Genomic DNA, 15,663 nt, shown 5'->3' with positions numbered 1-15,663 from the left:
GCAAGGGGTGGGGGGCGAGAGAGAGGGGGTGTCACAATTCTTCGTTTGATATGACGTCACAATTGACGCTGGGGACCTGAGTATGTTTCCCAGGTGTTTCCCAAGTTATGGCCATTTATGATACGGTTGGTCCGATCTAATTGAAACAATTCCCCAATCCAGTCATCGTTTACAAGAGCGAAGGAACGAAGCTGCACATACTGGCATGCACCTACGGGCCCGCACTAGTAGCAATAATCATAATAATAATTAATCCTCCTCCTCATTCTCCTCCTCCCAAACTAAGGGGTGTAGCGACCTTTTGGGGGTTGACCCTTTTGCACTCCGTTTCCTTGGGACGGGGGGATGCGAGGTTAGGGCAGGAATTTGTAATTTATTCAGGGTGCTGGCAATTGTTCGCCTCTTATTCGCGATGGGCACAGTGGGATCTTTAATGTCGGCAGACGGGACGCCTGCTAAACGTCTATTCAAGGGACAGCACACACATATTGATGAATCACCTTGCTTGTGAAACCCTGCGATGACAGTTTATAACTGGGTCGAGATTCAAACCCAGGCTATCTAGCTTAGAGGCGAGTCCCCATATGAGTGTAGATCCTGAATGCATTATCCCAACTGAATAGAGGATGATCTGTGATCTTCATAAACTAGTTGGTGCAATTTGTCACCACATCCATTGCCTTGTGTATGTCTGCATTGGCTGCTGATATTTGACAATGTACCGCATGCTAAAGTCAATCTTGGTAAAATACTTCACTCCACAGAACTCTTTACTATCACCATTGGTTCTGGATCAGATACAGTGATCTTACTTGGTTTCTGGAAATCAACATGCAAACTATTTGTCCCGTCCTTATATATCATCATCAATGGTGATGCGTACTGTGAATATGACTGTCAAATTATCCACATCTGCACGTCCCAAGGGATTCTGACACTGGTTTTGACTGAACAGGCTCACTTGTTATCAACTTTGTGCAATGGTGAACTGGAATCAGTCCCTGAAAAATCGGTAAACATGTCTTGATGTTCTTTGACTATGGACCTGACCTCTTTGTTCCATGCATGGGCGAGATACTGACTTAAGATCGCATCCGCTCCCACTTTCCTGGGCTTGCAGGTGCTGTGCTCCAGCAGGTTGTCGTCATCGACCGCATCCTCTTTAGTTGAGTCACTCGGCTCCACACCCGCAGTGCTCACCATGTTTAAGTCAGCAGCTGTTGACATACATATCCCACCTGACTATCTTTCTGCTGCAACTTCAGGTGATCCCCATCTCCACTGGGACATCTAACCTCAGGAACAATGGAGGGGATAGCTGATCAACCTTCTATGCCCTGACCCATGGAGTCACTGCACAATGCTCGTGCCACACCTGGGTCTGGATCATCCATTGCCGTAGCTCCTGGAATATTACCAATGATCAGGTTGTAGATTGCATCTGGTAAGCACTGGGCTTCAACCACACCTGACGAGGAGCATTACCTTAATCTTAACCAATGGCACCTTCCACACCATGTTGTCAATTAACAGTATGTAAATAAACTTTCCATTGTACTGGTTCTCCTTTACAAACTCACTCTTCATTACGAGCCCTCAACACCAATGTCTTGGCATCTCTCTCCCATGTTACCTGCTGTACCCCTTTGCAAAGATAACGCATGATCTCTGTCTCACAAATCTGTTCTTCGCAGGTTGAGAACATGGTGAATATCAACAGTTTGCAATGGAAATCATGTGTAATGGCTTTTATGGTGGTGACATGTTTGTGATAGACGAGAGGCCAAAGAAACGTATTTTGCGTCAGATGTTGTGACAGCGATAACAACCGTTGGGTGGTACGTCATGGCATGTTGGGATGTGATCGGCATGACCGAACCAGGCCCGTCGCCAGGGCTCAGTATTAAGGGGGACAAATGAACTGGATGGGGGGGGGAGGAGGGGGGCACAATTATAATATTTAACATTTATTTAATATTGGCCATCTTCTGTTGGTATTTCATCGACATGATCGTCTTCGCCTCCTCCTCCTCCCACAACATGTCTTTCATCATCTTCTTTATTTTCGTCGGTTGCATTTTTTCCTTTTTTTAGCCATTTTCGTATATCTATGTCTTTTTCTACTGCTGCTAGCTTGCGCTCTCCGTGACTCGTCCCTCGTGACTCGTGTCACTAATCTCACGACATTTGACGGTTGTATTTATTAAATGATGCATGCACCAAAAACAGGTTTTATCTGCATAATTTCAAATGTAAGCACGATTGTAAACACACATATTTTTTAATTTTTATTATAAAATTACTTTTGTAAGATGGAGGGTTGTGAAGGTCACGCGATGCACTTCATCTTTAATTATGTAAATTTACGTCTTTTCCTAATTCATATTATGACTATATTACATTTATACCTAACTTACAACCAATCAGGTAACCTGCTTAATAGGGCCTCCATATCGAAGGCGCTGATTGGCTATTCCTTAAAACTAAATGATCCACGATATATATATAACCATCCACAGCATCGACATTCGACACGAGGTCTTGCGGCTGTCTGTCGTCTTGGCTCCTGGTGTTGGTGCTTGCGTTTTTATCTTGTGGCCTTGGACTGTATTGTCTTGCCAATTGATTTTGGAGATTTTGGAGATGGCAAGCACACACTTATCTCTTGACTGTTATTCAAATAAGAATATTATTAAAGAACAGTTTATCCAAGAAGGCCTTATTATTCACCACGTTGAACATCTGGAATAAGGGTTTTAGTTCACACAGGTGAACGCTTAAACAGCAACGTCGCAAGGAGTTCACAGTGGACGCTCGTCCTTAAACACCAAGTTGTTCACAGGGTGCAACAGGGCATAAATGGGTGGCGTACAAGTGGCGGGGGGGGGCACCAGATGCGCCATAGGGGGGGGCATTGCACCCAAATGCCCCCCCAGCAACGGGCCTGGACCGAACATGTGGTAATTGTGATGTCATCCAAAGATAAACTGTATGTGCAAGTGCCAGCATGCCTGCAGACATGCCGTGTGTGTGTTTAATTGGATGAAGGCCTCGATGTACTTGTGTGGTGAAAAAGTTTGTGGCTGCCAAAAAAAAAGAAAATGTGGAGCAAGTTTCCGTTTCCAGCTACCTAGTCGTGGTCGCTTCTCTCAGTACTCTGAGAGATCTGCTTCCAAAAAGCCAAGTAACCATTTTGGATTAATCTGTGCTGCCATAGAGTTTATGTTCTTTGTTTGTGGCGATTGTTCTTTGTATTGAGCACACTCCTGTACATATTATTTTCATGCTCATTCTATTTATTTCGATCCTCCATCTCAGACTCGCATCGTTTTGGGCCTACCCGTTTTTTGGAGACCCACGGTGTCTCCAATTATTATCTCTGTCCCATTATCCACCACCCTCACTTTAATTCCTTCCTTAAGGGGCTGTCACACCTTGACGTTTTAGCCAGCGTATGGCAAGGTATCAAAATGTATGTAAAATGCTGGCATACGCTGAACTATTGATGTTTTTTTTAAGTTTTGGGCGTGTAATAACGTGTTGGACGTATGCATAACGTATTAGTAAGGTACACAGAACGTTTTAATCACATATAGATAACTTATACCAACGAATGCTGAGCGTGTTGTCGGCATTCACAACCTATGCCCAACGATAGTCTAACTTGTGCATAGCGCGGTAGCGTATCGCCGACGATCACGTGGCGTAGGCTATTCATCGGCTGCGGCTCGACGAATCAAATCATAACCGCACTAGACATCGAAGTGTGAAGCCGCTGTCACACCTTGACATTTTAGCCAGCGTATGCCGACGTATGAAAAATTTGCCGAACCAAGCTGGCACACGTTGAATACGTTATGGCTAAGTTTTGTATACGTTAAGAGCACGCTGGCATACGTCGTAGTTTTCTGGCTGTTTTCATGCTCGAGTGGGATCGAGTGGGACTCACACATCTTCACAACACTCACACCATGGTCATCATCACATTTCTAGGTCATGGTCCTCATTTTAATCATGCAGGCTGAATCCCGTCATGGCCGTGGGGTGGGTTACCACAAGATGATGGGGGCATCTCAGGTGCAACCATGCCCACAGGTAAGCTTTAGTCCAACCCAGACGTTTCTCCGCCCCGCTCCCTTTGATTCCCACCCCCCTGGTAGCCATCAGCTCTCATCCCGTACAACACACTGGAAGGGGTATCACTGGCTCCTCTGGCCTTCCTGGGTCGCCAAGGTCCTACCCGCCTTGGTCGCCCAACCAGACCCTCTCCCAGTTGGCTCCAGACACTGTCACCATTAGCCACCAGGGGTGAATCTCCTTGAAGGGGAGTCACAATTCCCGCTCACCGTGAGCTTCAGCAATCCCTGTGGACAAGCACACCATCCCCACCCACAAAACCCACATGACTCCCCCACCCCATCGGCCTTACATGTGACACCTGCATTTCTAACACTTCACCGACCATGACCTTCCCTGTTACCACACCATGCCCAATAAAAAAACAATGTGTGCACCATACATTTCACTTCTTCACTTAAAACAACTCACACAGCACTTCTCACCCGATCCACGCACCAGCCATTGGACAGCCACTTGTGCCCGCTTTGTTACCAATTACCCACTGTCCCGATTGTCACTCTAAAACCCAGCAGAACTCACAAACCCATGCCAATTTTCCCACAATTCATTTTTTTCCACCAAAGGAGGGCACTTCGCCACAATCTCAGCAGCCGAGCATGGCCGTATATGCTCAGCCCAATCTAGTCTCCCCGACCCCCGACAGTGATCTCCGGACCCGACCTATGAAAGGGCATCTCGGATCGACCTGGCGGTTAAGCAGGAGGATTCACCCTCTCTGAGTCTAAAAGTCTATTGGAGGGTCCCTCCATCGCCGGGTACCGGCAATATCGTTGCATGTGTCCTCTTCGCCCGCACCGGAAACAACTCCCCATAAAAGGCCCCCGTGGGTATCGGTGTAATGTCTCTTCCGGTTCCGGACCCCCTCGGCCATAATCGAATTGCTCTATTGGCTGGGCTGGACCCCGCCGCTTTGGCACACCAACTACCGAATTACCCTTTATCAAACTTGACAGTTTCTGGCAAATTTCCTGAAACTTTTGGGTAATGCCAATTTCTCCCAGCCCCCCTCCCTGATCCTGGATCTCCGCCTGTCGGATCGTCACCGATGGCCTCTCTGGAACCCGACCCGGCCGACTCCACGAGGCCAGCCTGGCCGCGCACTCGGCCGCTCGGTGAACGGTGGGTGGATCCTGTAACTCCACTAGCGCTCGGACCTCAGGGTCAGGAAGAGCAGCTAAAAGTTTCTCGAGTGCCAGTCTGTCCCATGCCTCCACTGTAAGGTCCCGATACGCGATCCTGACTGATTGGTAAATGTCCTGTGCCAGCTCCTGCACTGTCTCACCTGGCTTTAATCTGCGGTGCTGGAGCTGGCCCGCACCAGATCACAGTTCGCTGCAAACCCAAACCGACGGCTCAACGCCTCGCAAATGTGGGAGCTGGTCAACATCCCTCCGCGATCACGTTTAACACATCTGCGGCTGGTCCCTGCAACGTTGCCACCAAATTCCCTGTACGTTCCCGCTCATTCCACCCGTTTAGTCGGGAAATGCACTCAAATTGCGTCAGAAAAGCTTCAACGCTCCCTGACCCGTCGAAATTTACCAGGGGGATCACTTTTACGGTGGCCCGCTTCTCAGTTTCATCCTTGTCCGAATCCAGCCCAGGGATCAAACACCCTTGTGGCTGCGTATCCAATTTCGGAGCCCACTGTGGCCAAAGATGTTTTGTGGTGAGGGTCTCATGGGTCAATTTTGCCTCCTGTTCCAAACGTTGAATGGACCGATTCACCTCTTCCCGCAGGATCTTCTGGGCCCGCACAACCTCCTCCAAGGCTCCGTCGCAAGTTTGTAGCTGCTCCTCAACCAACCCGGACACTCTACTTACAAAAGACGGCTCTACCAGGCCTTTATCCAAGACTTCATCTTGGCTCATAATTTTATCTTGTTCGTCCAAACGAGCCTCCAATCCTTTTACCTCCTCCGCCAAATTCATCCCTTGCTTCCTCAGCTCTCCCCACTCTTCAACTTGCAGCTGCATACGAGCATCCACACAGGCACGATGACGTTCGAGGCTTTCATCCACTTTATCAACCCGAATGTCCGTTGCATCAATTTTATCTACCAATTTTTGTTGTATATTTTCCCCCTCCAATGTAATTTCTACCTTTGTTTCCTCCAATCTATCCTCGAATTTACTTTGTATTTCTCCTAATTTAACATCCACACACTCCTGCATCTCAGTTTTCATTTTCTCCATCTTTTCCCCCAATTCATCCCTCATTAAATCAATCCGTGCACCCAACTGTACCCCAATTACCCCCAATTGATCTGTCATTTCTGCCCTCTGTGCCACGAATTGATTTGCTATTTGTGCCGTCATGTCCCCTATTAAACGTTCCAACATTGTCTGGATCGACATCGCGCCGGTTTCCGGCGCTGCCGGCCCCGTTACGGGCGATGAAGCACGGTCCACGCTCGGAATGGGGGAGGTTCCAACCCTACCCCCGTCTCTCCCCTCTTCCCCCGACTCGCTGCCAGACACGTGGCCTTCCTCCTCAAACATCTGCACATCCGCCATGGTGCAGAAGTCCCGTTTGCCGCCAATTAAATTTAATTTGAAAACTCCCGCCAAAATTTTCCCGCGCTCGCGCGCTTTTCTGCAGTAATTTTATATTCCAATTCGTGGTGAGATTTAAATCTTGGTATATTCTCCCGATACCAAATATAATTTAGAGGGGTTCGAACATCCCACTTCTGACACCAATGTGACGTCCACGGGACTTGAACAGTCCCGCCAACGTAGAATGAGCCGAAACGATGGAGGCGGTTTATTTATTTATAACCCAAACATGGCGGTTCTAATCGCTCTACCGCAAACGGGACGAGGAAGGTGGCACGGGTCACTTTTCACTGAGTTGATGATGTTTATTTCTTTTTTATTATTAACCAGAAATAACAAGACTCGGCAAGAAAAGGGATCCGGGGCGATTCGACGGGATGGTGTGGGATCGGGCGTGGGGAAAAACACAGACAATTCCAATGAATATACAATTCTCAAACCCTCTAAGGCGCCAAGTACACACACGCGCGCGCGCGCGCACACACACACACACACACACACACACACACACACACACACACACACACACACACACACACACACACACACACACACACACACACACACACACACACACACACACACACACACACACCGTAGCTACTTCTGGTGGTCAGGCTGGACCGTGGTGTGGACGCAACTGTCCCCGGATCAGCGTCGGACGAGCTGGCCTTGCTCTCGTCAGGGGGGCAGGAGAAACCGTGGTCTGTCGACCCCCTGGTCCTGGCCCAAGTCCGCTCACAGCCGCCAGGGAACCAGTTCTGGCGCCAAATTGCGAGCAGGAGAGGGAGGCAGGTCCGCCCGCCGTTCGACCCCGTACTCCGAGTCAGCAGAACCCCAGAGCCAACCAAGGTGAGGCACGAGGCTCAGCAAGGCTCCAAGACACGATGAAGAACACGATCGAATCAGCACAACAACAAGTACGCTTCCCGCGCAACAGCCTCCACACCAAAAAAACACGATCTTTTTGTCCCGATCTTCTTCCTCTCTCTTTTTCGACCCCGAACAGAACCTTTTTATCCTCCTGTCCTCGTCACTTCCAATCGAGCCGTTTTATTGGCCCACCGCCGTCGCCTTCCGCCAATCGTGATCACGGGGCGGAGCCATCCGCAGCCCTGTCCTGTGACGTCACGGCCAGCCTCCAGGGACTACTAAAAGGGGTTTACGCAGACACCCTTACCCTATCCCGTGTCCCTATCTAATTACGTGACAATTATCATTTCCCCCTTGAAGAAATGAACATTTACTAGACAACTTATCACCACTGAATTGCTACTTATTACATCGAGATCCTGGTAAACTCGAACAGCATGGCATACCTAATTAAACATCCTAATTACCCTTTGAATGCATACCCCCCCTCAAACATAACAATATTCATACTGATCAGATAAAGCGTTCGATGTAAGCAATTATGACGTCATAACGAAGCCACCTATGACAATCAAAAAAAATAAAAAAATCACAATTGTTTCCCATGGGGTGGATACTTCACATGTGCCAAGTTTCAATTTTTCCATGGAGCGGTTTTCAGATATACAAAGCGTTTTTTTTTCCAACATGGCAGCCACATCACATAACCTATGACATCATAATTATCATTAAAACATTCTACATGACTAGTCGCACCTTTGGTGAAAATTGTGTCAATCAGATGAGCGGTTGCAGAGAAAAAAAAGAGAGAAAATTAGCATGAACGGACGGACGACTCAAGAACATACATAATACCTCCAGAGATTTTGTCAGCGGAGGCATAAAAATGACATCATTCCCAAACATTCTTTTTTCCAGGTTATTGTGATTCCCCCCTCCCCCCCCCCGGTTTCTTTGTTTGTTCCTTTTCTGTTTCATCCTCCGCTTTCCCTTCCTCTTCGTGTCATGTTTCATTCAGCTTGTATGGAGCTTGTTCACCCTTATGTGTCCTCCCCCTCCCTTTCATCCCACTCTCAATTCTCATCTGCTGTTTGGGTTTTCCCCTTTCCATTTTGTTCTGCTAGAGCTCTTCCACGAGCCTCAATCATGTCCAAAAAAAGAAAAGAAAAGCGTAACCATTTCCAGGTAGAACAAAAAAAATAGTAAATAAATTCAACATATTAAATGACACTTGTTGCAAGCAAACAAGAGCGAGAGTTGCGTTGCAATACATCTCTCCTCCCGATGTGATATATTATTACGGATTTGGAAACCTTGTGCACACAAACAGCCAGAGTCCCGAAGCTTAGCTATTTCAATAAGTATATGTACAGTTAGAATCTATCCCCTTCTGTCTAATGGGAATTTTGTGTGCGCTACGAGTTATTTTTTTAGTTAGCTTTTTACAACAACTACTACTACATCCACGACAACAACACCACCTTCCCGTACTCGACCCGGTTGCCATTGCCCACGTGTTTTTGGCTGAAGGCGTGGGCGGAGCCTCCATCGCCTCAGATCGAGGCTCCGCCCCAAGGCAGGGCATGGACGTTTCCTCCAGCGAATGAGCGAAGGGCGAGCATGACACACACGCCCCAGCCAATCGGGAGGTGACCACGAGTCGTCCGACAACCTCTCGTCCAATCAGGAGGCGAGGGACGAGGAGAAGAGACCCCTCCCACCTCAGAAGAGTGGAGTGGTTGTCTGGACCAGTGTTCGGCAGAGAGGAGATCGTGGCGATTGCCGAGCGGTCTGTCGTCGTGGCTGAGTGGTTGTCAACGAGGGCTCTGCAGATGGTCGTGGTTGGAGCGGTCTGTGGTGCTTTGGAGGGCCAGTCTGGTGACCGAGAAGCCAGGGTTGTGGGCCGTGGACTTCGGGTCGTGGGTTCGAGTCCCACCGTGGTGGTTCGAGTCGGTGTGACCGCACGAGGCGGGACAGGTACCCCGGCCCGGCCCTACCGAATAGACCCACAGGGTCCAGTTTCGTGTGTGTGTGTGTGTGTGTGTGGGGGTGGGTGTGTGGGTGTGGGTGTGTGTGTGTGTGTGTGTGTGTGTGTGTGTGTGTGTGTGTGTGTGTGTGTGTGTGTGTGTGTGTGTGTGTGTGTGTGTGTGTGTGGGCCCCATCTTTAAGTAGGATGGTTAAGTGCTTTTGCTCATTGTACATTGCCTGCCTTTTATCCGTGATAACTCTGCTCTGTGTTCTCCTCCCGATTATTCTTTGTAAAATAAACCCCTGTTAAATGTACCAGCTCATTTTCTGTGCTTTCCTTCATTGGCCTAGCATGATGCGTATTGTGAATTAGTAAGGCCGTTCGTGCCGTAGGTTGTTCATTTGGTCCGGCGCGCCTTTGGTAACTCCCGCTCGGTTACACCGGATCCGAGTCGGTGATAGCGACTCGATGCGGACAAAGTCGGCCGAGGGTGTGGTTTTCCCCGGTAGTTGGACGACGTGGGTATTTAGGTATATTGAAATTAGGCAATTAACTCTACCCCACGCCATCAAAATATTGGCGACCATGGTCCGCTAAGGGACCCGTGAACTCTCGGACTTATCCGAGAGTCGCGACCTAAATTCCGGGTGCTCAGTGGGAGAAGACTCCACTGCTCCACCGAGTCGTCGTTTATTGCCACGGAACCCCGGCCCACAACAATATTATACAAGTTTAAAAAGGGTGCAACTCTGAGAAATTGACAAAACACCCTGAAAATTGAACTTGTTCTGGAATTCATCATAAGAAAGCCATATACAAAGTTTCAGTTGAATATGTTAAAGGGTATGGGAAAGAAAAGTCAGAAAAACCAGAGGTGGGATGGACAGACGGAGCAAACCTATAGTCCCATCCGGTGTAACCGATAGAGGACTAAAAACAAACTTTTGTGAATAACAACACTTACCTTTCCATGGACAATCCATAAGATCAGGGTCGACCTTCACCTTCCAATCAAAATCTGTAACAAAACAATCATCACATCATGTCCCGTCATTATATCTATCATTGCGACTCCATGTTAGTCACAGACTGCTTCAGTCATACCCGTAGGTGTGAGTAGGGTGAATATACTGATTCTGGCTCACTTTTCCCCATGTAAGTGAATGGGGGATTTAAAGCGATTCATTTTTTTTTCCCTAAAAATAAACCCCCTTTTTATCCCAAGGTATATTTATTTGTCTCCCCTTTTAACCTCGGGACACTTTTTTTCAAATAACCAATGCAATAAGATAAAGATTTGTTCAAGTAGTAAAGTAGTAATGTGATTTGTTAAAGATGATTTCAAAGAAATATCTGAAACATGTACACCTCGGGGCACTCTTTTTCAAATAACCAATGCATATTGTTAAGCTCACTCATTGAGCCTATAAAGATTTGTTCATTCTCAATTTCCTTCAATAGTTTAATTTTCTTTGCACAATAATCCGCATCTAAAATATTTAAAAATAAAACATTTGAATCTTTATATTTTTCAAGATACCCCTTTTGTGTCATTATGAAATGATAAACTTCTCTTAATGCTCTCGTCTGACTACCTCCTGAGCCTCAGATTATTTTTTTGCATAAGCCACGCCCACTTTTCATAAGACCCGCCCACTTTTTCATAAGCCCCCGCCCAACTTTGCTAAGCCCCGCCCACTTTTCATGAGGTCTTTTTCATAAGCACCGCCCACTTTTACTAAGCCCCACCTACTCTTACATCATTTCCAGTTCATCTCTGACTCACAAAGAAATCACTAGAAAATTCTAGAATGTTATGGTTTTGAAAAATTTCCCAATGAAGGCTTGCCTGGGCTTGCCCAGGGAATTTTCAAAGAATCCTCCATTTAAAAAAAAAATTCTCCATTTTAACACATTACAACATCTGACTGTACAAAACAACATTACAACATCTGACTCACAAGGCTTGCCTGGGCTTGCCCAGGGAAACCAATCTTTCTGTATAAGTGACATTTTCAGAAAAGCGGGTCAGGTAACGGTAAAGAACAAACTCAAAAATCAACTTTCTTTAATAGTCTCGAAATAGTGCTTGAACCCCTTATATGGCCTAGAAAAATGTTCAAATGATGTCAGCAACGCAGGATCACCATAAGGCCTCTGCACTGACTGGGCAATATATGCTTGATAAAAATTCTCGGACAGTCTTTACCGTTACCTGACCCGCTTTTATGAAAATGTCCCATAAAAGATTCAAGCCCAGACTCCATTTTAAACATATTTTTTTTACTTTCATTGAGAATGGAGTGGAGTGCTGTGCTGACTTTGGGGTTCCTTGGAGTTCTACTACTTGAATGGAATTAAACCTTCAAGTTGATGAACTGGATTCAAACCTCTTATCTATTGAGGTAAGATTTTATTTTTCTATTTTCAGAGTTTGATTTAAGCATAGACTCATTTAACAATTAAATCACTTAATTAATACATTATTATTTTCTCTCACAGGAAATTGTATCTGAAAATACCGATTTTGCCACAACTTGGGGTGAAATTGTTGGCTTGGTTGAAGACCTTATGAGCGACCAAGACCCACAGAACGAGTTAGACCTTGAGTGGGATGATTTTGGGGTTCCTTGGAGTTCTACTACTTGTATGGAACTAAACCTTCAAGTTGATGAACTGGATTCAAACCTCTTATCCATTGAGGTAAGATTTTATTTTCCTATTTACAGAGTTTGATTGAAATATAGACTCATTTAATAATTAAATCACTTAATTAATACATTATTATTTTCTCTCAAAGGAAATTGCATCTGAAATACGAAATGAAAATACTGCTTTTGCCACAACTTGGGACGAAATTGTCGGTTTGGTTGAAGACCTTGTGAGCGACCAAGACCCACAGAACGAGCTCGTCCTTGATGACCCAACCAAAGAGTTATACCTTGGAGACCAGCAAAATCCTGAAAAAGAGTTTTACAGCAATAGTACTCATTGCGAGTTATCAAGACAATACCCACTGAACAAGTTATACCTTGATGAGCCAGAATACAAGTTTTAGCTTGGAGACTCAAAAATAAAAAAAAATAAAAAAAATAAAAAATCAGTAAATGAGTTCTGCCTTCATGGTTTAAATAACTACCTTGGAGACTCGGGAAAAGGGTTCTGCCAAGATGGTTCTAAATATGGAACTAAATACAATAAATATTAAAATCTAAATATTGATACTCTGGTTGAAAACTCGACATTGTGAAAATTATTAAATTATCATAATCTAAAAAGTTGAGAGTCAGGAGCATCTTCAAAAGTAAGCAGGTTTTTCCGCATCCGCTTGAACCAACTATGAGACATCTTAATGAATTTGGAAGATTTTTATGGTTGTTAAATTTTATCTTATTTTCTCAAATGGGTAAAAAAATCATTCATTTATATATTTGGAAAACAGGTTATTTAATTTATTATTGGCTTTTTTAGAAACTCTATATTTTATCCTAAGTTTGGGTTTAATTTCAAGATAATCCATTATTTTATTTATACAATATCTTGTGTTGATATTTCCCTGAAAATGACAATCGTGAATAATATATAACAACAATCCTTTGAACATTTCTCGAATACGTTCAGTTTCTTCCCTTGTAAGGAAAGGTGTGTTATCACCCTCATACTTTACATTCATTTCTCTAATCAATCTTGTAAAGTAATTCATTTTTGGTGTAAATCTAAAATAATTATTTTCCTTTTTATATTTTTTATTATCATTAATTAGATGATAATCACAGAATATACATTGTTTATAGGCTTTTGACTCTGTTTAATTCCCGTCTTTCACACGCAGGACAAATCTCAAATTTGTCATATGGAGAATCAGGGAAGTCCAGCATATTTATAAAGTAAAACTTTATTTAAACTAAAGTTCATCTTCGGAATCATCTAAACTTTCATACGTTTGAACACAAACTCTCATGATCTTCAAAATCTTCAGTTGAATATTGACTCATATTTAATTCGTAGAAACAACATTACCATTGATATCTATATACTTTCTTTCATTACCAGATTCAACTACAACATTTTTTATATTAAAGGTAATTTCAAAATGATCCTTAACTACTATTGAACGAAATGTCATTTCACCTGATGTATTAACATCCTTTATTTCATCAGGATTTACATCTTTAGGGTTGTTGAAAAAAATACAAATTTCTCCTTGCATATTACAGATGGTCTTATCTTTTCTTTCTAAAGCTTCATCCATAAGGTTTTTATTTTTTGATACTTTTTCTTGTTTCATTGCTTTTTGTAGTTTTGAATATATTACCAGAAGGAGAGGAGAAACTTTTGTTTGAGATACTTTAATTGATGTTCTTCCAGGTATACTAAAAGCCTTTCCACTGAAGGAAATTGAAGAACTCATCTTATCCACCATAATTGTATTTATCCAATAGTTGTTATATTTATCTTTGTTCAATTTTACATCCTTTACATATTTCTCAGTATCTTTAACAAATGAAGAGATTGATTGAAAGTTGTCTTTTGTGTCTTGAAACATTGTATTTATTAAGTGAAAAAAGTTGGAGGATAAAATGGTTTTAAGCACAGATTCACCTATAAATTAAACAAAATTTGCATCAAGAAAACTTTAGTTTAAGCAAAGATTTATTATATAAATAAATATGGTGAATACAACATACTGCGATGTTTGTAATCACGAATTTAAACATTATATAAAACACCTTCAAACCAACAAACACACATTTCATCTATTTCATCAAATATGTCCTCTTGAGTTGGAAAGAAAACATTGTGATATCTGCTCAAAGTATGTTTTGAAGAGTAGTTACAAGAATCACCTTCAATAACAAAAACACAAGAAAAATGAGTTTAAAGTAAAGGGAGACTATTATATTGTTGTGGTTGACGAAATTCGCAAACCACCATTCAGGTCCCTTAGGTGAGATATCTCTGTAAGTATATGTGTAGTTAGGCCCAAACCCGTTGTTTCGAGGGAATAAATGTCATTCATGCGGGCTGCGACCCCTCTAGATAGCCGTTTTTCTTTTACTATCTTTATTTTGGACCAGCCGCCATTACTACCACCATCAACCACGTCTCAACAGCCATCACACAACAACCACCAGCCGCAACGCCGCTTCACAACAACAACAACGCCAACAGCCACGACCTTTACCGTCACATCTCGCTCTCGCAACCATCGCATCACCGCCATTTCCGCGCCGCTTGTGGGCACCGATACTGGACTCGTGCAGGGCGCGCACCAAGCAGCGTGTGTAGAAACATCACAGCCTTTCCGAAGAAAACGGATCAAAAACGACTCACGCCCACTTCTGTTCCGTCCTATCGGCGAGCGTGGGGCGATTTGGCCCCGCCCCCAGGTGCGTCGGAGTGTGGTCGCTATATGCAAATTCATGGATCAAAAAGCATTCACGCCCACTTTTCCTCGGTCCAATGGGGAGCCAGCCAGAGGTGAAGGGTCGAAGGTAAAGGGTCGAAGGCGAAGGAGCGAGGTCCCGGGGGCTATAAAGGGCTGCGTTCGCTCGCCAAACGGGGCAGTCGGTGGAGTTGGGAAGAAGAAGCAGTAGTAGTCAGTCAAGTGCAGTTCGCAGTCGGTGGAGTTGGGAAGAGCCAGTCAAGAGAGGAGTCGGAGAAGGCAGTTGGACGGAGCTGTGGAGAGTTGGAGAGGTGGCGGCGGCGAAGGCCGTCGAGGAGGTGCTCGTGTCAGAGTCGGGGAGCTGCGGAGGGGAGAGGCCGGCAACGCGACCGAGGTCGTGGTGGAGACGCTCGTCGCGGGACCCGAGACAGGGAGATATCCTCCTTCCCCCGAGCATCAACAACCCCCTCCTGTTTCCCCCCGCGCTGAGATAGTGCGAGAAGGGGGCCCCATTCCCACCCCATACCAGGCAGTCCCAGCGAGGCCCGCGGAGTCGGGGCGCCAGCGCCATTTTGCGGCTCATCACCAGACGGGTAGGCTCGACGTGGTCTCGGCCCCAGGCCGTCTGCCCCCTCATAGTGGAGGGTGGTCCCTTTTTATTTTGCTTTGAGTATATGTGTTGTCGGCGCCGTCTGTGAAGTAAAACTGTATAAGTGTTGCCGTGTGCTCGGTAGTC

The 15,663-nt window shown here is 45.1% G+C and overlaps 1 protein-coding gene across 1 annotated transcript in view; it reads right to left on the bottom strand.

Annotated features, from left to right (window-relative positions):
• Positions 1-15,663, bottom strand: part of LOC147009312 (uncharacterized) — a 79,779-nt gene that overhangs the window by 19,581 nt on the left and 44,535 nt on the right. Inside the window, 1 exon segment of the mRNA XM_085861749.1 lies at positions 10,506-10,559. Within this exon segment, the coding sequence (XP_085717875.1) occupies positions 10,506-10,559 (54 nt within the window).

The sequence above is a fragment of the Eptatretus burgeri genome, chromosome 17 (genome assembly GCF_056783735.1).
Source record: "Eptatretus burgeri isolate ZD-2024b chromosome 17, Ebu_testis_v1, whole genome shotgun sequence".
NCBI classification, from domain to species: Eukaryota; Metazoa; Chordata; class Myxini; order Myxiniformes; family Myxinidae; genus Eptatretus; species Eptatretus burgeri.
Note: the sequence above shows the minus strand (reverse complement) of the source record. Positions and strands in the feature narration are given on the sequence as shown.